The 25,517-nt window shown below is 47.6% G+C and overlaps 1 protein-coding gene and 1 long non-coding RNA gene across 5 annotated transcripts in view; one reads left to right on the top strand and one right to left on the bottom strand.

Moving 5' to 3' along the window:
• Positions 1 to 25,517, bottom strand: part of FLNA (filamin A) — a 71,617-nt gene that overhangs the window by 7,649 nt on the left and 38,451 nt on the right. Inside the window, exons 29-42 of one of the 4 annotated variants that reach the window (XM_079958626.1) lie at positions 24,492 to 24,681; positions 24,210 to 24,233; positions 20,118 to 20,365; positions 16,017 to 16,124; positions 13,032 to 13,122; positions 11,949 to 12,089; positions 11,697 to 11,825; positions 11,145 to 11,318; positions 10,845 to 11,006; positions 10,507 to 10,710; positions 9,224 to 9,376; positions 5,471 to 5,593; positions 3,703 to 3,969; positions 2,024 to 2,161 (exon numbers count right to left, since the gene is read on the bottom strand). In XM_079958626.1, coding sequence (XP_079814752.1) covers positions 2,024 to 2,161; positions 3,703 to 3,969; positions 5,471 to 5,593; positions 9,224 to 9,376; positions 10,507 to 10,710; positions 10,845 to 11,006; positions 11,145 to 11,318; positions 11,697 to 11,825; positions 11,949 to 12,089; positions 13,032 to 13,122; positions 16,017 to 16,124; positions 20,118 to 20,365; positions 24,210 to 24,233; positions 24,492 to 24,681 — 2,152 coding nt within the window. The remainder of the gene's footprint in view (positions 1 to 2,023; positions 2,162 to 3,702; positions 3,970 to 5,470; positions 5,594 to 9,223; positions 9,377 to 10,506; positions 10,711 to 10,844; positions 11,007 to 11,144; positions 11,319 to 11,696; positions 11,826 to 11,948; positions 12,090 to 13,031; positions 13,123 to 16,016; positions 16,125 to 20,117; positions 20,366 to 24,209; positions 24,234 to 24,491; positions 24,682 to 25,517) is intronic. The other 3 variants (XM_079958628.1, XM_079958627.1, XM_079958629.1) reach the window with 3 other exon arrangements.
• On the top strand, positions 13,129 to 15,056 carry LOC307206049. Its single transcript, XR_013834235.1, has 2 exons — positions 13,129 to 14,159; positions 14,318 to 15,056. It is a non-coding gene; the product is annotated as an uncharacterized lncRNA (long non-coding RNA).

The raw sequence follows: 25,517 nt of genomic DNA, 5'->3' as shown, positions 1-25,517 counted from the left end.
CTTTATTATTATTCAATCTGCATTTGATTAATAGAATGTGTAAAAAAGAAATATTAGATGTTGCCACTGCCAATTTTAATTGAATGACTTTTTAATTTAATGATGTTTGTAATTATTGTATTTTCTCTTTTATCAAATTATCAGTTTGACGTGCAGATGGGTCCCCATATGGAACAATTACCACATATTTACTATTTGGGTAATATCAGAATCACAGCATGAAGTTGTATTTGATATTTAGCAGTTTGCTTGAAATTACATATTTCAACAACTGAACTGCCAAAAATGGGAGTGAGAGATGCTCCAAAAACATTTTGAGTGCTGATTTCTGTATCTTAAAAGTTTTCAGTAGACTTCAAAATTCACACCTCTAGCATGTAGAAGTTCTTCTAAAACACCATACTACCTCAAGCCTCAATCCTTAATTAACACATTGTGTTTGATAAGGATGGAGGTTATAATAATGCATCTCCCAAATACAATCTTCTGTTGAAAGCAGCCCTCCCCTCCCTGCCTTCAATAAAAAGCATTTGAGATCTAGCTGAGATTCCCTCCCCTACTTGCAAACTGTGGGGCAGCCAATTACCCAGCTTGCGTTCCAGATGGCCGCTTCCAAAGATCTGCCAGCCTCATTAGCAAACAGAAAGCTCTTTAGAGCACTGGATCCATTCCAGGTAGTTGGCAACACGATGCCCGTTGGATTCCAGAAGTTGGCTGCCTGCAGATTCCCTGAGTGGCTTATGGGAGCCGTTCCCAAGAGAAGGAGCTAGAACAAGCTCTGGAGGGAGAGAGAGAGGCCTGCCTCTGGAGCCTCTCCAGCCGCCACCCGTTGGAACAGACCTCGGTTTCCGAGTTGCAACATACAACTTCCATCTGCCTTGTGCTCAACATATGATTCTTTGAATTGGATGTTGGAACACGATCCTTACTTTATTATTGCTTAAGGCAGATATACAACCTGTGGAGCAAAGAGCAGCAGGGATCTCCCCGCACTGAGCCTTACACCAGCCATATTCTCTTTCTCTCTAATGCCTGTGTCTTCTGGCTCCTATCCCTCTGCCTAGAAATAGCCTGAAGCCTTGCATTCTCCAGGCCTTTGACCTGGCCATTGAAAACCTAGATGGATTGTTTTTAGATCACCTCTCCACAGTGATGTGTAAGGCTGCCCTTGCATTCTCTACTACCCTGACAGGGCTACCTTCACCCCAACCCCCTCAGAATCAGTTAAATTGGGAGCTATCTACATCCATTTAGCACCACATTTGTATACCACCTTTCGGCTGAAACAAGGGCCATTCCACAAGCTTGGTTTACAAGGGGGAAAAGTATGAAAGCCAGTGCTAACGCCAAGAGTGAGGATAGCCATGATGGAGGTGGCGGTGGGGGTTCTCCAGAAGCTGCTGGACTACAACTCCCATCAGCCCTAGGGAGCATAGCCAATGGTCAGGGATGATGGTAGCTGTGGTCCAGCAACATCTGGAGAGCACCATGTTGGCTACCCCACTCAGTAACAGAATTGCAGCACAATATTGAAAACCAAGAAGAAAAGAGTTAAACCCTTCAACATTGAATTAAATGTTGGATGTAATAAAAACGGTGGCCACTTCCCCCTGGAAACCATCAAGGACAGGGCCAGTCTAGCCTCCCTAGGGAGGGGATTCCAGAACCAGGGACCTGCCCCAGAAAAGGCCGTTTTGCACTGACATCCCCTCTTTCACCCTGTAGTGCTGATAAAGCCTGTTTTCAGTCCACACACCCCTCATCTTGGTGGCCTCTTCTCCTAAGGCTGAAGGCCAACATTGAAAGCTGGAGATGGCAGAGCCCAACATTTTGATCTCTCACTAAGTATTCCCTAATCCTCATGCATCTGCTGCAGCTGGCAAAATTGCCCCACCTCACCCTCTCAGGCACACAGAACACCCCCCTTCCCCTCTGCATCCATGCCCTCCCTTCTTTAAATCTCCTGTTAAAAACCCTCAGCCCATGCAGCCGTCTTCTCTATGCAGCACCCATGACCACTTACCAGGTTCTTGCACAATGTAGGAAACACCACATGAACCATCTTTCCGGTCCTCAAAAGCAATCTCTGCCTTACTGGGGCCCTCCACAGCAATGGAGAGGCCACCAGCACCAGCCTCCCGCGTCCAGATGCTAAACTCAGCTGGGGAAGAAGGCAAACAAGTCTTATTAGGAATAACTGGCACTCCATCGTCCTCTTTTGCTAATGCAAGTTCCACCTTAGCTCTAAGCTTGGGACAAAAAGCCTTTCTCTTACTAATATCCGAAACATCCTTTGCAGAGTTTGCTCCAGTAACTACTGCATAGCCTTCCCCAACCCAGTGTCCTCCAGAGATTTCAGATCCATCAACCCCAACCATTGGCCAAACTGGCAGGGAGTTTTAGTCCAAAATGTCTGGAGGGCACCCAGATGGTGAAGGGTGCTCTAGTGGGACACCTTCACAGGTGGTGTGGATCCTGACCCTTGTGTTTGGGGATGCTTCTTCTGATACAACACTTAAACCAAAAAACAGCCAACATGGTGTTCTGCAGGTGTTGCTGGACTACATCTCCCATCAGCCCTAGACAGCATAGGCTTGTCAATGGTGATGGGACCTGTAGTCCAACAGCATCTTTGAGGGCATCATGTTGGCTACTCCCAACTTAGGGCAGAACTGCACCATACATCTAAAGCACCTTCCCAAAGAAGCCTGGGAACCACAGTTTCCCACTCACAGGACTACAAGTCACAGTACCCATAACAAATGACAGGGCCCAAGATTCTTTGGGGAAGTGATGTGCTTAAAGTGTATGCTGTGGATTTGCCCTTCGCCACAAGGCCCAGGGGGATTCTGATAGCAAGACTGGTGGTGCTATATAATCATCATCCAAGTACACTTGAGTTTTACAGAACATGCCCAGGGGACAGGCCCCTCTTCTCGGGATATGGGAGCTGAAAACTGAAGGGAGATGGAAGGACAATGTGACCCGGTGGGCGGAAGATGACATTGGGCACATTTCCCCATCATTTCCTTATCATTAAACAGTGCCTAACCTATGGTTCTATGGACTACAGCTCTGATCATCCCTGAGTACCATTTTTTGCTGTTTCGGGCTGATGAGAGTTGTGGGTCCCAACAACTTCTGAAAGATGATCAAGGGTCTGGAAACTAGGACTTATGAGCAACAGTTGAGGGAATTGGGTATGTTTAGCCTGGATAAGAGGAGAGATAGGAAAGCCCTCTACCAGTATCTAGAGGGCTGTTACATGGAAGAGGGAGCAAACTTGTAGGAGATTCCAACTAAACATTAAGAAGAAGCTTCTGACAGAGCCATTGGACAGTTGAGTGGGCTCCCTTGGGAGGTGGTGGACTCTCCTTCACTGGAAGTGTTTAAGCAGAGGTTGTATGACCATCTGCCATGGATGCTTGAGCTGAGATTCCTGCATTGCAGGGGGATGAACTAAATGACCCTTCCAGCTCTACAGTTCTGAGATTCCAGAGTTCCAAGGCACCCCTGCAGTCATGTCTGACAATAGAGGCTGACCTGCCTCAGTCCCCATCACTGCATCAAAAGACATTTTCAGGCCCAAGTTGTACCAGCTTAAGTGCTAGCATCTCACACCCCTCCCTCCCACAACTCCCAAGTTACACCCTTTTGTCTATCCTGTCCCCTCCCCACCCCTGTCCCAGGCCACAGTCCTACCTGGCACGCCAGCTTCAGCTCTCTCCAGTCCAGGGCCACCTGCCCGGACCTTGTGTGCGCCACCCTCGCCAAGAGGGCCCACGGTGAACTGGAAGGGGCTTCCGGGCACATGCTGCCCTTTGTACTTGACACTGACTGAGTGGATGCCCGTCTCAGTGGGCACAAAGCGGATGCAGTAAGTGTTGTTTTCTGCCTCCAAGATCTCTGCATCGTGGGACTTGCCTGAAGGGCTGGTGACCTGAGCCGTCATGTCCCTGATGTTGATTTCTGTGGGAGAAGGGGCAGCAAATAAAACAGCTGTAGAAACATGGGACCGCAGCTTCGCTCCTTCCCTACCATCAGCCAACACCATTGTGCTAAGACCATCAAGACCCACACGCATTCTATGGCAGGGGGGGCCCCCCACAGGGCATTCAGAGCAGCTGGATCTTAGTCCAGTTCACCATTTAATCCCTTGTCTCCCTACCCCATTCTCAAGGTAACTTAATGCTGCTCCTTGTCTGAATAGTCAGATCTTAATAATTTTCTCCAGACCCAATATTTCTTCTAAAAACAAAACAACCCTTGTAAATACAAGGCAAGTGATACTGCACCCCTATTGTTCTAGTCACCCCCAACCTTTGGCCCTCCAGATGTTTTGGCCTACAATTCCCATCATCCCTGACCACTGGTCCTGTTAGGTAGGGATCATGGGAGTTGTAGGCCAAAACATCTGGAGGGCCACAGGTTGGGGATGCCTATGCTAGATGAAGGCCAGGACAGGATCCCTCCCACAATAGCCTTGGCAGGAGCAGAGACCACTAGCAAGCAGAGGTATTTCACTGTACAAATGTCACACTTCTTCCACAGGCGATCTGAATTCTAACACAGTGTGAGGCCTGTACTGGTAGCCAGCACCAGTTACAGAACATGCACATGGTGGTGGTGCATTGAGGAATGCGGCCTTCCCAAAGAGATCCCCCCCCTCAAGGAGGTAGATTTGCAGTGGTCCTTTTCCCCTTTTCAAAACATGCATGAAATTACCCTCATTGTTTCAGAGTAGTTCTGCTGACATTAGGGGTTTGGACACAATGCCCTAAACTGCTGATTTATATTCAAATAGAAGCAGTGTTCACTCCACTTGCAAACACAACAGTCTAGCCACAGTTTTACTTCTGAGCCTTACAACCAGGAAAAAAGCAAGCACATATACACCAAAAAACTCGAATAAAATTCTGAAACTCTACATATTAAAGGGAAAGCAACAACAGGAGAAATGAAAAGTAAGTAATTGTGCTGGGATGAGAGAACGGGAAAATTTTAGGAGGCATTGAGGGTTACATAACATGAGGTCAAGGGCTGTAAGTGGCTCCCAGTTACCAACCTGTGTCTTAAACCAAAGTGTACCACCAACTTGGCTATGGTTTGGAAGGACTCCCAGATGGCCATGCCTGTCCTACACTTCAGCACTTTTCCCATTCTAACAGCCTCTGTGCCAACTGGGGGAACTGGGCTGAATATGCTTTGGTTTTGCACTGTATCATTCTGAGGTGGAAAACAAGGCTTATGGAGATTTGAACACATACTCTGGGTTCCAAAATTTTGCTGGGCACTGTCCATGGGCCTTCCAAACTTCTCTGTGCCAAGTTCAAGGGTGGGATTGGAATAATCCTGACCTTTAACCATGTGGGAGGGGTACTTAATAGCTCGTTTTGGGCAATAGCTCTCCATTGCTGGGCTTGTTTTAGGCAGCACCCCAAACCACAAAGCCTATCCTTAAGCCACTCACCTGGGATTTTCAAACTGAGGTCACACTGGCTGCCAATGTTGGCAACCGAGGGGGCTTTGCGGCGGCGCGTGATCATCTGCTTCATTCGTCCTTCTCCTGTCACCTTCACAGAAAATGGACTCCCTGCACCAGAGAGATGGAGGGGGAGAGAAAGTAAGCCAGAGGGAAAGGGACTTACTGGATCAACCACATGATCCAATTGGCCCTTTCAGGGAGAGGAGATTATGGATTTGGGTGGGGTTAGGTTTCGGGGCAGGAGCCCAAGAAAGCATCAACTTCCCTGTGTAAGCTTTTGAATGTCACAACACACACACACCCGCCCTCAACATCCTCCAGTGTAGCCATCGCCTATCATAGAATCATAGAGTTGGAAGAGACCACAAGGGCCATGGAGTCCAACCCCCTGCCAAGCAGGAAACACCATCAGAGCACTCCTGACATATGGTTGTCAAGCCTCTGCTTAAAGACCTCCAAAGAAGGAGACTCCACCACACTCCTTGGCAGCAAATTCCACTGTCAAACAGCTCTTACTGTCAGGAAGTTCTTCCTAATGTTTAGGTGGAATCTTCTTTCTTGTAGTTTGGAACCATTGCTCCGTGTCCGCTTCTCTGGAGCAGCAGAAAACAACCTTTCTCCCTCCCCTATGTGACATCCTTTTATATATTTGAACATGGCTATCATATCACCCCTTAACCTCCTCTTCTCCAGGCTAAACATGCCCAGCTCCCTTAGCCGTTCCTCATAAGGCATCGTTTCCAGGCCTTTGACCATTTTGGTTGCCCTCCTCTGGACACGTTCCAGTTTGTCAGTGTCCTTCTTGAACTGTGGTGCCCAGGTGAGGTCTGACCAGAGCAGAATACAGTGGCATTATTACTTCCCTTGATCTAGATGCTATACTCCTATTGATGCAGCCCAGAATTGCATTGGCTTTTTTAGCTGCCGCGTCACACTGTTGGCTCATGTCAAGTTTGTGGTCCACCAAGACTCCTAGATCCTTTTCACATGTACTGCTCTCAAGCCAGGTGTCACCCATCTTGTATTTGTGCCTCTCATTTTTTTTTGCCCAAGTGCAATACTTTACATTTCTCCCTGTTAAAATTCATCTTGTTTGTTTTGGCCCAGTTCTCTAATCTGTCAAGGTCGTTTTGAAGTGTGATCCTGTCCTCTGGGGTGTTAGCCATCCCTCCCAGTTTGGTGTCATCTACAAATTTGATCAGGATGCCCTTGAGTCCATCATCCAAGTTGTTGATAAAGATGTTGAATAAGACCGGGCCCAAGACAGAACCCTGTGGCACCCCACTAGTCACTCTTCTCCAGGATGAAGAGGAACCATTGATGAGCACCCTTTGGGTTCGGTCAGACAGCCAGTTACAAATCCACTGAGTGGTAGCATAGTCAAGACCTCATTTTACCAGCTTCTTTACAAGAATATCATGGGGCACCTTGTCAAATGCCTTGCTGAAATCAAGCTAGGCTACATCCACTGCGTTCCCTTCATCTACCAGGCTTGTAATTCTGTCAAAAAACGAGATCAGGTTAGTCTGACATGACTTATTTTTCAGAAATCCATGCTGACTATTGGTGATCACAGCATTCCTTTCTAGGTGCTCACAGACTGTTTGCTTAATGATCTGCTCCAGAATCTTCCCTGGTATTGATGTCAGACTGACTGGGCGGTAATTATTTGGGTCCTCTCTTTTCCCCTTTTTGAAAATAGGGACAACATTTGCCCTCCTCCAGTCTGCCGGGACTTCGCCTGTTCTCCAGCAATTCTCAAAGATGACTGCCAGTGGTTCTGAGATCACATCTGCCAGTTCTTTTAATACTCTTGGATGCAGTTCATCTGGCCCTGGAGACTTGAATACATCTAGACTAGCCAAGTATTCTTGTACTATCTCCTTAGTTATTCTGGGCTGTGTTTCCCCTGCTGAATCATTTGCTCCAAATTCTTCAGGTCGGGCATTGTTTTCTTTATCGGAGAAGACTGAGGCAAAGAAGGCATTGAGAAGTTCAGCCCTTTCTGTGTCCCCTGTTTGCATTTCACCATCTTCTCTTCTGAGTGACCCCACTGTTTCTTTGTTCTTCCTTTTGCTACGAACATACCCATAAAAGCCTTTTTTGTTGCTTTTAACCTCTCTAGCAAGCCTGAGTTCATTCTGTGCTTTAGCTTTTCTGACTTTGTGTCTACACGTGCTGGCTATTTGTTTGAATTCCTCTTTGGTGGTTTCCCCCATTTTCCATTTTTTGTACACATCCTTTTTAAATCTTAACTCAGTTAAAAGTTCTTTAGATAGCCACCCTGGCTTCTTTAGGCACCTTCCATGTTTCCGTCTCATTGGTATTGCCTGAAGTTGTGCTTTTACTATCTCCCTCTTAACAAACTCCCAGCCATCATGAACTCCCTTTCATTTTAGTATTACTGTCCATGGGATCTCACCCAGCACTTCCCTAAGTTTTATGAAGACGGCTTTCTTAAAGTCAAGAAATTGAGTCCTAATATGCTTGGCTGCTCCTTTCCGCTGTATAGTAAACTTCAGAAGAGCATGATCACTCGCGCCTAATGATCCTTCCACTTCTACCCCACTAACCAGGTCATCAACATTGGTTAGGGCCAGATCTAAAATGGCTGTTCCTCTTGTTGCTTCTCCCACTTTCTGGACAACGAAGTTGTCTGCAAGGCCAGTGAGGAATCTGTTTGACCTTATGCTCTTGGCTGAGTTTGACATCCAACAAATATCCGGGTAATTGAAGTCCCCCATTACTACTATCTCCCTTCCTTTTGCATGCTTGGCCATCTGTTCCAGGAAGGCATCATTTATGTCCTCCATTTGGCTTGGGGATCTATAGTAAACTCCCACAATGAGGTCACTGTTATTCTTCTCTCCCTTAATTTTGACCCAAATGCTCTCACTTTGGCTTTGAGGTTCTAAATCTTGGATCTCTTCACAGGTATACACATCCCTGACATATAACGCCACTCCTCCTCCTTTCTTGTCTGGTCTGTTTCTCTGAAATAGATTGTATCCCTCCATTATTACATTCCAATCGTGGGACTTATCCCACCAGGTTTCAGTGATGCCTATTATGTCATATTTAGTTTGCTGTACCAAGAGCTCAAGCTCATCTTGTTTATTTCCCATGCTTTGAGCATTAGTGTGCAGACATTGAAGTCCATTAATCATTCCCCCGTGTCTCTTATTTAAGGATTTTTTTTCAACTGGCATTAAATCTCATTAAGAAAACTATGCAATCATTTTGTCACATGTTTTAGACTTATCACTAACTGGAAAGCTAAGGACTGAATGTTCTCCATACAAGGCCTACATAAAAAATAAAAAAGCCACACCAAGTCAGGAAGTAAGCTAGGCAGGCCTCTTTGCCTTGGTCTGCTGCTGGGGAGGATGCAGAGGAGCACTGGACTACTCTTTATTTGCAACCCTGAGCAGCAAAAAGCTGCACCAAGCAATGCTGCTGATCATGCAGTGTGTAGGCTGCATATACATTGGAGCAGATATTTGTTTTACAAGTGATGAACCCCTGCTTTCAACTCCTGCAATGCTTTGTATCCCTAGTTCAACCAGAAGCAAGCACTGGAAGGTAACCTGCAATCTGTTCCAGCAACCCAAGTATTACGGACACCTTTGTCCCATCTTCAATTGGAGACATGTTCTAGGGTCCCACCAGCACTTCCTGAACGCACCTTTGCTCCCCTCGCCCCATGCAACAACCCGCCAAAGAGGAGACTACCCACACCTGGAACATGCTGGTCTGCAAACTTGATGTTGATGATGTAGTTGCCAGGCTCTGTTGGACAATACGTGACTTTGCAAGTACCATCCTCTAGGTCCTCAGTATTGATGTCGACCTTACTGGGGCCTTCAATGGACAAGCTCAGCCCACCATAACCTAAGAGAGAGGCAGTTTGTAATAAGAGGGCTTTGTTATATGTTTGGACATCACCACCATGAGCTATAGGGGACGCGGGTGGCGCTGTGGGTTAAACCACAGAGCCTAGGACTTGCCGATCAGAAGGTTGGCAGTTCGAATCCCCGCGACGGGGTGAGCTCCCATTGCTCGGTCCCTCCTGCTGCCAACCTAGCAGTTCGAAAGCACGCCAAAGTGCAAGTAGATAAATAGGTACCGCTCTTGCGGGAAGGTAAACGGCGTTTCCGTGTGCTGCTCTGGTTTGCCAGAAGCAGCTTAGTCATGCTGGCCACATGACCCAGAAGCTGCACATCGGCTCCCTCAGCCAATAAAGCGAGATGAGCGCCGCAACCCCAGAGTCGGCCATGACTGAACCTAATGGTCAGGGGTCCCTTTACCTTTACCATGAGCTATACATGTGCATACAGGCACGTACATATGAACACACACTGTGCTTTGGAAACAGTTGCCAGAGTGAAAAGCACTTGAGAGCTCTGCCACTGAGATGCACTTCAGGGATCCCACTTCCTCCAGGGATTCCGAATTCTTTTTGCAATCTCCTCTTTTTGCACCCTCCTTCTTACTCTTTAGTCTACCTTGCTCACATAACAGTACATCCTGCAAAAGTCACATGGTCCACTTTTCAAGAAGGGCTTCTCTAAACACCTATGCACATAGGGTTGTAACTAGTATGCATGGAGCAGTAGAACACCAGTATGCTACCTTTCCTATGTCTATTCCTGAACATCAGGCTAGCCAAAGATGGGGCTTGTCAGCTGGAGGACAAATAGCCAGCATCATCATGGTGAAACACATTGGATCAGTGGGGTAGAAGAGATGAAAACAAACCAAGGATCTTATTGACTTAGTGATTTGTGTTTCTGGTGTATTGCTCCCCAAGAATAAGAACTAAAGAGCCCTGATGGATCAAGCCAGAGGGCCCACCTTAGCCCAACAGTGGTCAACCAGATGCCCAAAGGAAGCTTGCCAGCACTCGCCCCACCTGCCACTCCCAGCAACTGGTCCTCATTTGAGGCAAACTCCCTCCGACAGGACAGCCACCATGGCAAGTAGCCCTTGTCTTTGAACCAAAGGATTATAAACCTGCATACCAGCATCTCTTGTGTCAATAATGAACTCTGAAGGTTCAAATGTCCGTCCCTCGCTGAGCCCTGGGCCAGAGACCCTGACGCGGCTGGCATCGCCAATTTCAGACTGGCTGATCATCACTGTGATGGGGCTGTTGGGGATGTGCAGCCCATTCTTCTTGATGTTCACAATGTGCTCTCCAATCTCTTTGGGGACAAAAGAAATTCCTACAGAAAGATGGGGTGGAAAGGAAGAAGCAAAAGAGAATCGTTATACCTATATAAACTTTTCTTCTACCCATGAGCTCTGCCAATCGGCTTGAGATATAAGCAGAAAAGCGGAGGTCTTCTCGGTCACTCACCAACATGCCCATTGCGTAGGTGTTTGAGCAGACAAGGCTCCTCACGACCAGAAGGTGGGATCACAGTGGCCGTCAGCTGGCTCAGGTCCGTCTCAGTGATGTTCAAGGGGATGTCGGCAGAGGAGCCCACTTTGAGATGGGACATGCGCATCGTGTCATCTCCTGCAGAAGCAGAGAAAGGCAGGCATTGTGCCGTCAAGGTGGGCCTGCAGCCTACCTTCTCCTTCCCCTTCAGTGTGAGCTTACCACCCGCCCCCTTCTTTCCTTAATTAGCCCAGGTGGGCCAGCCCCAGATCTCACCAGTAATCTTGGCAGTGAAGGGACTTCCTGGGATGTGTTTGTCATTGTATTTCACCAATATGTTGTAGTCGCCAGGCAGAACAGGAAGATACGACACTGTGCAAGTGCCATCCTGGTTATCAGTGCAGCCAATCTCAGCCTTGGAGGGGCCTTCGATGGCCAGAGAGAGGCCGCCTGGAAACAAGCAGAACATCAGACGTCAAGCACGGGAAGAGCCATTAGCCCTAGTGCCCCAGTAACTGAGCCAGCCCCAAAATAGGGCAGTGTGCTCCTGTGCTGAAAATCAAGGCAGACCCCCCCCCCAAGAAAGTGTGTGTGACTATACAAGTTGCATATTTGGTTTTGCTAGGCATCTTAATGACAGATTTGTTAAGAAGAGCACACAACCCTAAGCCTATTTTTGCTGCTGCTTCCCTGCAGCAAGGAATGGAGGGATCAGGTAGTTGCTGTGTGCATTTACACAGAAGAGAAGCATCAACAGCCTTGCCCAAATGGCCAGAAAACCAGAGGGCAGGAGCAGTTCCAAGCACCAAGTGGGCCTTGCGGACTCACCTTCTCCTGCATCTTTTGTGTTGACGGTGAAGACTGCTGGCTTGTTGACAACCCCATGGATGAGTCCCGGTCCATAAGCAGTCACGTGGCCACTGTTGACATAGTCCACATAGAACTGCAGTGGGCTACCTATGGAGGTGGGAGGAGGGTATGGCATCAACATCTTTTAGATACCTACTAGCGCACATTTAGTTGCTCCAACCAATGTGAGCTTGGTAATCTCAGAGCCAAACACCTTTTTGTGTGTGTTACCTGGGATGTGCATGTTGTCGTAACGGATGTCCATCTCATGCAAGCCAGCCTCTGTGGGGGCGTAGCGCACTGTCACTGTGCCATCCTTGTTGTCTGTGATGTCTGGCTTTGCCACCTTGCCAGAGGGCATGCGCACCTCACCTGTGGGGAGGGAGGAAACCACATAAAGCTCTTTTAAGTTGGTGGGTTCTGTTCACCAGTGTAGGAATGCAAGGACCCAGGAATCTGTTTTTTGCAAGGACCCCAGAGAGGACATTTTAAGGGGACCTGGATTAAAATCACTGGTCCACAATTCACTGGGCTTAGCTAGGCCACTGGATTCATGTAAAGCTGTAATTCCATCTACCTTTCATAGAGCTGTTGAAAGGAGAGACATTTAATATGCTGCAATCCTAGGAGTTTGAAAAACTGAACTGGTTTGGCAAAGCTCTATTTGCTACGCCATCAACAGATTATTAATTTGAGGTGAGGAAGTAGATAAGCTTTCTAGATGGTTAGACCTGCATAGGTTGGACTAAGAGGTTAGACTTTGGGGCCCTTCCAGCTCCATGACTCTTAGAGATAAAAATATGCTACCAAGGATGGAGACATGATTAAGATCTATATCCAAATCCTTATATACCAGGCATGTAACAGCAAGTGCTACAGCTATATTTTCAGACTGTACTGAAGCAAACTAGGAAAGTTTGGTGTTCTGCATCAAACGTTCTGCACCCAGATAACCCATATCCTTTATCAAGAGAACCAGAATCTGCATAAAACCTTCTAGAGTTTATTCTACTTATGCTAGTTATGGAGAAGGCAAAACAAAAAACAGACAGGGCACTGAAGCCCCCACCCTAGCCACTATAAACAGTTATTCAGGCAGCCCTCTGATCTTGCCAGACGCTGCCATATGCTTCACAATCTACCTTAAGGACTAGGAACTTAACAGAGATCAGGAAGCTGAGTTTTGCCTCCATTTACATTCTGTGCTCCAAGCATACTGCTCAAAACACAGCCTGGCTATAAACTATTGCCCTGACCTCTGTAAAAGGCAGAGTCCTAAACCACTTTGATCACATCCCCCTCCCATCCCATTACCTGTGATCTCTCCTTTCTTGATGGTAAAAGGAATGACCAAGTCGAAAGGCCGCAGTCCGGCATCCAGTCCATTAACAGGACGGTCTGTTGCCTGGAAAAGACAGAGGCACCCCCAAACCCAACACCGCAGTGAGAATCAGTTTTGCTTTTTCGAGAGCCAGACAAGACAAGGAGGGATGGGAAGAAATGGCAGGAGTTCATAAACAGCGATGGAACATGGAGCAGACAAAGACAGATCTTGAAAAGCCACCAGGTACCAGACAGTCGGGGGGGGGGGGGAGAGAAAGAGCGTGTAGACAGGCAAGCTGGCCAGCAAGCCATCTGAGCTGTTGCATAAAAATGGATTTGGTGGACCTTCTTCCCTTTAAATGCTTTTAAATTTCAGGTTTGCTTTGGTAAGTTTGTATTGCAAACATCGGCTTGGGAGAGTTTTGGAGTCAGATTCTTGAACTAAGCACAATGCTGGGTTCTGAAGTGGAGCTCAGCAGTCATTTTACATACCGAGAGAGCCATTCCAAAAGCTGCTCAGTGCAGAAAGAGGTCCTGGGACTCAACACACTCAAGCTGGCAAGAGCCAGAACTCAATTTTGATTTTGTTCCTAGTTCCAGAACACATTTCTGGAGAGATGACACTTATTCCCCCTGCCCCCTTTCTATTTCATGGTGGGCTTAAACAGAAGCTGAGGGAGTTTGGTTTGGTTTTAGAGCTGTTACAGGAAGCATTCCCAATGGGGTGGCATTCACTGTAGTATCTGGGAGTTGCACAACAAGTGGAAAGTAGGGCAGTTGCTTCTGTGCAGCTCATTCTGTCCCCACCCCCATGGCCCTGTCATTTGGTAGCTGAATATTTCATCCACAGGAGAGAAAGTGAATGCCAGTTTTATTATCATCAGCTGAAAAGGTCAGCACTGCAAGGAACTAATGCAGAAAGGAGTTACTACTCTACAACACACCCACCCATGCTGCACTGCCCCCATTTGTTTGGCACTGATTGTCCCAAATGTGGCTGTGTTTCACTGGAGTGGAATCCCACTGATGTGCAGCCAGCTGTTGCGGCACAGCTGGGGAACCTGTGTGACCCTCCAGATATTGCTGGACTACAACTCCCATCATCCCCAAGTACTGACTGTTCCAGCTGCTGCTGATGGGAGGCCAACAACAATATATGGAAGGCCCACCTCCCCCCCCCCCCCGAGATATGTCTATCAGCAGTTACAAGGATGCAAGCCAAGTAAGACTCCCAATTGTGTCTGCCCAGGACAAATGCTAGCCATGCCCACGCCCAGGGAACAGAGAAGCATCCTTCTTTGCATCCTGGAAAGGTGAACATCACACAACCTGCCTGAGATATGACTTGGCAGACCCCCCCCCCCGCCGCCCCCCAAAAAGAATGGAGGTACTGACAAGGACAACATACAAAGCACAGATGGCCCCCCTCCCTGGCATCAAGAGAGAAAGGGATGTGACCTCAAAGACAAAGACACCCTGGGAAAAGCCCCGATCCGGTCACATTCTGGGGGGTCTCTTCCCCCCTTGGAATTCAGGTGTGGGAGAGGCCAAGCAAGGGTGGGGGAGAAGAGGTGCCCATAAAGTTGCTTCTGAAAGCAGCCCACCTGCGTTAGCCTCAAAGCAAAGTTGGGGGCAAGAGAGAGAAGTGATGAAGAGCCTGCACAGGGCATCAGACAGACCACCCAAAAGAGCCACAAAGCCCACTGCTTGGGTTCTTGTGGGGCACTTGCAGGAGCAGAGCCACTGCCCCACCCCACAAAAGCTTTCTGCACAAGCAAAGGAAGCAGAGTTTCAAACTGCGTTGATTCTGCTCTGATTCTCTTCCTAGTTGACACGACTTCTAGCGTTGGACACCGTGTGTGTGTGTGTGTGTGTGTGTGAGTGAGAGAGAGAGAGAGAGAGAGAGAGAGAGAGAGAGTGACTCACAGCTGCTCAATAAAAGACAGCTATTTCCAAGGATTGTAAGCCCAAAATCACAAAGTTTGGGGAAATGGTGAATCGTCTCCTGGCTCAGTTCTTTTTTTTTAAAGTTGCTGCCTCAGAAAAGGTGGTCTTGAAACTTAGTGACTTTCCCATTCAGTGAAGGAATGTCCTCTAGGCCATCTCCTCCTGATGAGGCTTCCTCCAGATCCTAGACCCAGGGGACGTGGGACCATTAGCCCTTTGCCCCCACCGTAGTTTTGGTCTGGGTTGGTGGCCCCCCTTGCTTACTCTTCACTTTGGAAACAAACAAACAACTGCGAGTTTTGTGAATGGCACTGTGTCTAGTTCGGCTGCAAGCGCAAACAGATTCACAGCTTGCCTGTAACGCCAAGGAGAGAGACCTGTAGCTCAGTGACAGGCAACCTGCTTTGTGTGCAGAAGGCCTCAGGAATTCCAGAGAAAAGGAGGAGGTTGCTGCTGCTGCTGCTGCTCCTGGGAAGGAAACCCAACTAGCAGATGCTCCTCAGGAGCTCTGGCAGAAGAGATCATTTGGGTTAGATCCGGGTTTCCCAAACTTGGGTCTCCAGCTCTTGTTGGACTACAACTTCCATCACCCTTAGCTAGCAGGTGCTCAGGGATCATGGGAATTGTAATCCAAAAACAGCTGGAGATCCAAGTTTGGGAAACCCTGGGTTAGATTATTCTGTTTCCACCAAGAATCACCAAAAATGGAAAAAAACAATTTGAACATCAGTTTCAACAACTCTCAGGGCAAAGGCAAGTGCTGGAGCCTTTCCTGGGAGTGGGTTTCCATTTCTTGGCGCACATTCTAACCCATCTGCAGTTTCCAGATGTGGGTTCATAATCTAACCCTGCCACCAGATGTTTTTGTTTAAAGGAGCAGGGAACCTTTGATCTTGCGACCTCAAGCAGAAAACCAGCTCCCCCCTCCCAAGCAGTGGCAAACAGCGCAAAGCAGAGGCGGCTGAATTCCATGGGGTGCTCCCCCCACCCAGAATGCCCTGGGCTAGCTTTTCCTCCAAGAAACTGAACTGTTACTGCCGGTCCCCAGGGCTGCTGTGCACCAGGTGGATATGCGTAGGGTGGGGCCCGCATCGGCTGGGCCATCTGCTGGGGGGTCGTGCGCTCGCCATCCAGGGCCTGTGGCGGGAATGGGGCAAGAGTGTTAGAACGGACCAGTGGAGAGGCCGGCTCAGGGCCAGGACAACCCTGCCGTGCTTCCATTTCAGAACTTAAAACCACAGGAACAGGGGAAACAGGCCAGTGGTCCATTCTGGCAAGCCTGCTGCCATCATGTCATCCCATATTCATCATCTCCCCGGGACAAGTCCAGCCCCATTGCAAAAACAGTAAATAATTTTTTTTTTAAAGGAGAAACCTTCAGTGCTCGGTCATTATTGCACAAAACAATCCAATCTTCTCTCAGATACTAGCTCTTTGCCAGAGGATAGTATCCCACACATATCTCCCACAGCAATATGGCAACATAGGGCACCTTTGATTGTTTTGCAGAATTATTTGCTTCAGAAAGGGCTTCAATCTGGAATCCCCCCCCCCCCAAAAAAGTAGCCAACAATCAATGGAGCTAGGAACTTGCTTTTCAAAGGAAACCTAAGATTAGATGTTCAGAAAGTCTAACTGTGCTATAACACAGGTACACCAGGAAAAAGGTGATGGGGAGTGACAGCACCCCTGTGAGCCACCACCCAAAAATAATGTCCACAATTATAGAAGCCACACACTCTGGTGCAAAGTATTTCAAGTTTGCATGTAGCTGAAGTATTGTATGACCAAGCCTGCACAAGGAAACCAATTCTGTTTGCCAACGCAAAATAATGATCTCATTGCCTGAAACGCACATGTTGCAACATGGTGCCAATTTATGTCTAGGGCAGAGAGACAGCCCCAAAATGTGGCCTGTGGGCTGAGAATGGGGTTTCTCCTTTTGCATACAAAAAACACAGGAAACTGCAATGCTAAAAAGTCTTCTGGCTATTTTATGGGATGGTCACACACACCTTATAGCTCTCCGGGATAGAGCTGGAGGTGTTGGGGGGGGGGGGAGAATACCCTGCTGAATGAATTATGATCTGGATTTTCTATCATAGCCATTCTATTCCCTAGGGAGGGATTGTGCCATTTTAAGAAGCCTGCATGAAGTGGATGCAAATAAATGACTAGAAGAGTTAAGATAGGCAGGACTTATTTATTCTGCAGAGACACTTTGTAGGGGGCGGGGTGGGGCAGGAGAGCTCCAGAAAAGTCTGGGTAATAAGGTAGGTGCTAGCATATTTGCAAAGCTAAGCAGGGTCCGGTATGGTTTCCAATTGGATGGGGAACCTTGATCCTGCATTGCAGGGGGTTGGACTAGATAACCCTTGGGGTCCCTTCCAACTCTGAAATTCTGTAATTCATGGGTATAAGCTACTACTGTGATGTGGTACTGAATTACAGCAGAACTAGGGGAAAAGAACACACACAACACACACTCAGAGCCTCAGGGAGAAAAATGTTCTGGGCCAGTCCTGGTTGCGATCCTAGGCGATTTTTTCTGAGACTCATCTAGGTCTACTGAACTCAGTAAATTTCCAAGTAAAGATGCCCAGCGCTGACTGCAAGTGCTATAAAAATGTTGAGGATGAAATGGAGGTGGGGAAGAAAAATATTAGCGGGTTTTTGTTGCTGGTGATGCTTTTAACAGAGTTAAAGCAGAAGTTCAGTTGTGCAAGAAATCTGTGCTCAAGTGGAGAGACTCCAGTTTCTTGGCTATGAGGTGGGGTAAGAGAGGAAGAGGAAGAAATCAGGTTCAAAAATGCTTTCCACTGAGTCAAAACTTCCCTGGCGGAGGGACGTTTGCTTGCTTGTTTCTAACACACACAAGACAATGCCCATAAAGAAATAAGGGACACTGTCCCTTCCCAACCGCTTCCTCCCTTCCTCCACGTTCTGTGACTGAGCCAGAGGGTTCCTTTTGCATTGGAACCTGGAAAGAGTGAGTAATGCATTAAACAGGAAGGCTGGGTCTACAAAAGCCAACCAATGAGTCACATGTTACAGCAGGACAAGTTTTGTGTGTGTGCGTGCATGTAACATTTGTATGCAAGTTCCTAGCTCACATTTTTTTTAAAAAAACAACAACACACATTTTTTGGATCATTCACATCAATGCAATTTGAATGTAACAGATTTGTTGCTGGGCTCCAGATAAACATATTGTGCAAAATACGGGCTTATCCACACTTACTTTCCCTCCACTTTCTCTAGGCATGGTGTCCAAGCATCTTCTTTTTGCTCACGACTTTTCCCCACGGACACCCACTCTTTAAACAGAAGCAGGTTTAGGGGAGCAAGGCCGATTTGGCTGCCCTGGGCATGGAGCCTTGGGAGCACAACTATTACACAGAATGAAAGAGGCAAGAGGTGGGGAGTGCGCCAAATTTTGGTGTTGCAGAGGGGGACGCTGAAATTTGGGACCCCAAGGTCTGCCACTGCTTTAAAGCTCAATTGGAGCAAACGGCAATCCGCAGGAAACCCAAATCGACCTTTGCTCCGATTGAGCACTAAAGAGCGGGTTTTTGTGGAGAAAGCTCCAGGGCAAGGTGAGAGAAAAACACTCTGACATACAAGTTTTTAAGTACGCTTATGCCTGGAAGAAAAAGTAAGTGTGGATAAGCCCTCAGTCAGTAGAATTTGCACCATTTCAAGGAACCCTATTTTTTTCAAAAGTAGTAGCACAGAAGATCATTAGACAGAGGGGTACACTAAAATCACATGCTGCTGTACACGTACACCAGGTTCCACCTCACGTTGTGGGTGCCCAGCACATTACACGCATGTCATCACATGGCCCAACGGTCCCTCCTGTGGCTGCAACGAGCCCCACTGTGCCTTGGTGCACCATGAAATGTCATGCGTGCGCTGCATTGGGGTGCCCCCCCCCCGGGACCCAGTGAAAATTTTGTGGGTGCCTCGGCACCCAGGTCCCCCCAGAAATGGCGTGTACATTTCTGGGGCATGTACAGGGAGTGTACATGGAGAAGCCTTCAAAAATGCAATTTCCCATCTGCAGATGAGAATTCTGCTACTTCTGAGTAATGATCCCTTTTACTTGATCTCCTCACCACACAAATAAGAGCAGAGGGAGCAAATATAGATTGTTTTTACCATCAAGGGGTGTATAAATTTTATGAAATAACAAGATAAACAAACAATCTATACATCAGAGCAGCACAGCTTTTTCTGCCACCCAATGCACATGTATCCTCCACAGGAGTGAGCAGGGGGCTGCCCACTTGATTATTCTGAAGCAAACTGTTTAAAATAAATGATCTGTTTAAAATAATGTGTCCAACCCCCAAGACTGCAATGTGGCAAAATCTGAGGCTGAGGTGGAGTTTTCAGCAGCTTTTGTTTCAAGCAGCTGGGAGCATTCTATATGCTATGCTGCACTGCACAGAACTTCTCCCTCTGCCTGTGCTCTTATGACACCCTCTATTTTGGGGGAACGGGGAACAACCACTATATTTCTGATCATGGATGCAATTTCTTCTAAAAAAACCCAAAAAAACCCAATTAGTCTGAACAGAGCCTCCTTTCTGCAGGATTTTGGATTTTTGCCATTGAGAACATGCAACCCTAGAGCAAACAAGCAGAGCCCAGAACGTATAATTCTCAGATCTAGAATGCACATGAGCTTTTTTTTGACAAGGGGACACACCTCCCACTTCCCATGTATGTATGTATGTATTTATGTTCATTTGTGTTAACCAGCTCAGATGTAGCCCAGGGCTTAGATCCAAACTCAGTGGCAGGAGGAGTGTTCCATCTAACATGTCACAAGTTTTGGGACAGACACACAAGAAGTATCCGAAACAAAGACCGAGCTCCTTTGCTAATACTGCCCCTGCTCTTTCAGGTAAAATCATCTCACCACCACAGTTCTGGGCTTCTAAGTCAATATGGCAGGAAGTTCCATTATCACTCATTTAAAGGAGGCAGAACTACCGCAGGACAAGACTTGACCTTGCACACATTTATGAGCCTTCCAACATCAGCACCGTGCTAGCCATTAAGCCCTTTGCAGAACCAGACACCTCTGGCCACATACTGCTCCCTGGTCACCCCAAGACTCACCGTAACCTGGAAAGGACTGTTGGGAATGTGCTCTCCTCCGAAGCGCACACAGATGACATATTTGCCTGGCTGGGGCGCCGTGTAGAAGATGTCAAAGGTGCCGTCCTCATTTTCCACCACATCCACGTCCACCTCTGTGCCATCAGGAGTGCATACTGTGCAAGTCACCTTGCCCTTCCCAGCAGCCTTGGCATCCACCGTGATCACCGTCTCCTCACCAATTTGGATGGTGGGCCCAATGCCGGCTCCTGGCAGAAGGGAAAGCCAATGAGGAATGGAGAACTTGAGTCCAATTCCCAACTCCTTCCCATCATGCACCATGGGTCTCCCTAAGCTCCCAGCCTCTTATACCAGCTGACATGGCCTCATGGGGACTTTGAGACAGAGGGCAGGTTGACCAAATTGTGGGAGGACCAATATTGCATAGATGAATTAAGCCACTGTAGGTCAAAACAGAGCACCTTACCAAGGGACTATATTCACCCATTCAGTTGCAAGTACTAGTGATCAGTTTTATTGTATAAAGCCAAAGGCTTTTACAATGGATGACAGAGAATGAAAGGAAACTCTGCAAGTAGGAAAACACAGGCTGGAACACTAGGGCCAGTTCACACTTGCTGGTGCACCTCACGCAAGCTCTTTCCAGGAATACCTGCATTCACATGAGAGGCCTGCATTTGCAGACACCACAATTGGCTCAAAATGATGGCTGTTCCAGCCAATACCAAAGCCTGGTCAGCAGTTAAGTTTTTGGCAGGACAATGTTTAGAACTCAGGCAAGATATGTTACCCACCCACCCACCACTATCTACCAGACACTCTTCTCCAATGCACCTCAATGGCTCACTCCCATTTTCAGATGTGCTCATGCAAGGGAGAAGGTGGTTGAGGTGCAGAGGAGAGGCTGTCAGAGCCCCCCATGCCAATTGTGTTGAGGTGGGGGTCAAAAAACCCTTCCAGCTTGCACAGGAGGCTGGGAGCTGGATCAGACCCAACTCTTGCCATCTGACACCAAGCCCCCCAAGGAAACAGTCAGATAACATAACATTTTTTTAAAAGGACTAAAGCAAGATGGAGTTAAGGCAACTAAAGCCATGATTGGACCCCAGCAGCAGCAGCATTGGTTGTTCATAAAGCAAGGGATGTTACAGCTTTGTGTGACTAGGGATCGGCTAATGCCAAGGAAGAGCTTGTTCTCACTGAAGAACGAACCCTATGCAATCAAAGCACAAGAGGAGATTTTGAGCCACAGACTTTCAAACTAGCTTAAAGGGTTAACCTGAGGCAGCCAGCATGGTGCCCTTGAGCTCCCATCCTACCTGACCAATGGCCACAGAAACTGGAGCCAATGGGAGTTTGCCCAACAAGATCTGGAAGGCACCACAATGGGTTAATCCTTCTTACAGAGAGGGCTCTGGCTTAAAGAGATTTCCAAAAGCAACAACACTGTTAACAAACAGAGAAGCTGCTGTAAATATCATGTTTGGGTTCTCCCCCCCCCCATCACATCAACATCAAGTTCAAGCTGAATCAAGATTTCTATTGTTGGCTTAGGTTCCTATTGTAAAATGGCAAATCATGATCAAAGCTACACACACAGTAATAAAAACTGGGCCCCTAGTGCTGGCTATGAGAGTGTGTTTTTGGGAATGAGTGCTAGGAAGGGAAAATGTTTAGATTTATGTCCAGCCAAATTTAACTCCTAAGCCCTCTGGATAGCAAAGACAAGCCGTGGGCTACCAGTTTGCCTGTCAAGCTGCATGGAGGATGCAAGTCGGGGGAGGGGAGATGAAATAGTGCATGTTTAGGCACCAGGCAAAAACATTCCTCTTTACCCAGGCCTATGGCTATGGCCCACAGCCTGGAAAAATGCAGGGGGGGGGGGAAGGAATGTTATTATGATGACTATTTTATTATTAGGCTGTCTGCCAGTATGCTTTTTATTATGTTTTTATCACTGATGTTCTGTAATGTGTCATTAATAAAGGACAGTAAATAAATTGAATAAATAATGATGTTTCTTCACTGTGGTCTCGGGCTCTATCTGCAGCTTATGACTCCTCTAATCTGCTCAGGAAGACCATGAGGTGTTATTTTCCCCTTACACTTGGGGTAGGGAACCGAGCTTCCCTGAAGATGGCAACCACTTATCAGTTTCCCTGGTCTGAAGCTGCTGCCAGGAATTCACCCCGATGACCTTTCCAGTGGGGGCACCTGGGCTGCGGAATGCCCTCTCCAAAAAGACTCGCCTGGCACGTGCACTGATCTTTTGGATGATAGGAAAAGACATTTCAATGCTCCCAGGGCCTTTGCATTCAAAAGAAGTGTTGCTGCTCTGTTGCTCTTGCTTTGGTTTGATAACATTTTTGTTTTTGATTTGAGTTTCTACTGAAATGAGGCTGCATTTTAATGTTGTATTTTAATCTTGTTTTTAAGTTGTATTTTAATCAATTGTTTTATACTTGGTGTGAGCCGCCCTGAGCCCGGTCTTGGCTGGGAAGGGCAGGGTATAAATAAATAAATAAATAATAATAATAATCTATTCTGTAGTTGTTTTAGATTTCTATGTGTTACAGTTTCAGCCTCTTATTCTTGTGAACTGCTCAGAGTTTTCAAGCTATTTGACAGTATAGAAATGTGGCAAACAAAATCCGTTCACGTGCCTGATACAGACCCCTGAAGCACACTTCTTGTGGAAAGCCAAGACAACATCAACAGGACTCCCACAAACTTCGGTGGTTCCCTGAGCCACCACAATGCTTGCAACATGCCTGCCTGTAGACAGAAGCCTTCCCCACAGAGCTAAGAAACATGCATGTACCTGATCCATTTCCTGATTCACAAGCTCACGCCCCTCATTAGGCAAGCACAGCAGGAGATGGAAGATAGAGAGGGAGGCAAAGGGTAGGAGAGGACTATTTGGGGAGGCAGGGAGGGTGGATAGAAGGGGGTGGAAGGGGGAAATGTACCATGACAGCCATAATCCAACCCACCACTAACATTCAGATCCACCTCCTTGCTTCATATCAATGGCTAGGGTTGGAGAAAATGCACGGCTTCCAGCTCTCCCTCCCCCTCCCCAAAAGTTGTCTCTTTTCTGCCTCTGAAGCAGAGGCTTAGTTCACAGCAATCCTATCTTGCTGGAAGAAGCAAAAAGTGAATATGTTCTAGCAGGGGCAAACTAGTGGCTCATCTCAAGTAAAAAACTGAAAAATGAAAAAGAAAGGAAGGACCCTGTTTTGACCCCTAGCAACTTTGCTTCAAGGAACAGCTTCTCTAGCAGGTCTGCAAAAGGCCTTTGCCTGGGACCCTGAAGAGCCACTACTGATTTCAATAGTCCATAATGGGTTAAGACAAAGTACAGGCCCCAACTGTTTTCACGTGCGCTACTTGTAAAGCTGGCATTCCTTATGCTGGCACAAGTCCTATCATTCAAACTCATCACATGTTTGCTGAAAGTGGAACAGGTATCAAAGGGAGCTACTGAAAACAGTTCTTGTTTAGCAGCAAGTGCAGGGGAGATAATTTTTTTAAAAGCCCAAAACAAACATCAACAACTAAAGCAGGGCTGTGTCCCTTCAGATATAGGGACTACAATTCTCATCATCCCTGACCACTGGGCCATGCTGGCTATGCCTGGGAGGAGGTGCAACACTGCAAGTGCCACAGCCTCCCCCCCCCAATCCCTGAACTAGAAGCTTTAACTGACAAATAAGTGGCACTGCACTTTAAGCGCCCACCTGATCATTTTGGTCCTGGCAAGGTTTTAACAGACCAAGGAATACATATGCTTCTTTTATAGCCTAGCCAGGGAAATGGCAGCTTTTATCCAGGTCCAGTGAAGTTCTATATTAGCAACTGACCCAGTTTTCAGCAGGCACCTGCTTTGAGAACAAGAGGTCCCTTCCAGATGGAGCAGTCCAACCAGCCCTTTGGACAGGGAAGCCTGGCTGCCCTCTCCTCTCTGACCTGGGGCAGAGGTGGAGCCCAATGCCAGTGTGAGACCATGCAGCGGAAAAGGAAGCAGCGAGAGCAGGCAGGCAGGCAGGCATACTTGGGGTGGGGGAAGGAAGCCATCAGCAAGCTGCTTACCTAGCCCATGACCTCCAATCGACACTGAGGTGAAAGGGCAAAGAGCAAGGGTAATCAGAGTGAGACAAGAATCACACGGAACAGTGCACAATTAAAATAAAACACAGGAGAACGTAGGCAATGTAGCATTTCCCTCCCCACAGTGGGTGAGCGGTGTGGCCGGATGTGCCCGGCAAAAAGCAGTCGATGTGGTGGGAGGGCGTGGCATTATTTTAGCGTGGCTCACCCCACCCTCCAGCAGCCCTCGCCCCCACAAGACCCTCACCTGGGAGGAGCGCTCACCTGTGACGGTGCACTTGCTGGCGTCGCCAGTGGGCAGGGCCCGGATGCGGTACGGCGAGTAGGGGATCTCATCCCCACCGTACTTGATGAGGATAGTGTACCGGCCGGTCATGTCTGGGACATACGACACAGTGTAGGTGCCATCCTGGTTGTCACGGATGGTGGCTTTCTTGGGCTTGCCCTCAGGATCCTGGCCACGGCACAGCACAGGAAGGGGGGTTTAGAAGGAAGGCAAGCATTTCAAGTTAAGAGGCGGCAACTGCAGGAGCCATTCAAAACCTAGGTCCCTGCCCCAAAGTTGTTATGGTCACGAGAATCTGACAGGAATTTGTATGAGTGAAAACCCACTTGAACCCAGTATGGCACAAGAAGACAGCCGCCGCCACAAGCATTTCTTGCTGTTACATAGGAAAGCACTGAAAGGACATTTTATGTTTAAAAAGGGGGGTGGGGGGCTGAGCAAGGCATGAATAAACTGGGATTACCAAGGAGGAGTTGTGAAATTGGTCAGTGACCTACATAAAACCTTTGTTATGCTTTAGATGCAAGCTCAGCTTAAGGCTTGCCACCACTATAGACCTCTGGTTCAAAATGAGTACTGAAATCTACTGTCTTGCTGCAGTGGGATACTCAGGAGTCAAGAGACTCTCACCAAGTGCAGAGTTGGTGGCCCTTCTAAGTATAGGATGAGAAGGGTAGCCTGAGTCAAGGGCAGAAAGCTCTGGAAAATGAACAAGGCAGCATTTTCTGCCATTTGGAAATGCTATCAAAGCTCCCACCTCTGTACAAGACAGCAAGTATGGCTATGCAACCATAGGGCTTATAGAAATCAGTGAGGATGTTGTCACAAGGCAGTGTCACCACATGAATGAATGAAGGAGCTCACAGTCCACCTGACTGCAGCTTATGTGTACCTTCAGACTTGTCCCAGTCTTTTCCACATCATCTCCCATTGATTTCTCCCCCCAAGTATCTACCGTGGAACCGACCCCTCTGCCCTGAAGGACTTCTCACAACAACCCCCAA

Source organism: Podarcis cretensis, assembly GCF_951804945.1.
Source record: "Podarcis cretensis genome assembly, chromosome: 17".
In the NCBI taxonomy this organism is placed as follows: Eukaryota; Metazoa; Chordata; class Lepidosauria; order Squamata; family Lacertidae; genus Podarcis; species Podarcis cretensis.
Note: the sequence above shows the minus strand (reverse complement) of the source record. Positions and strands in the feature narration are given on the sequence as shown.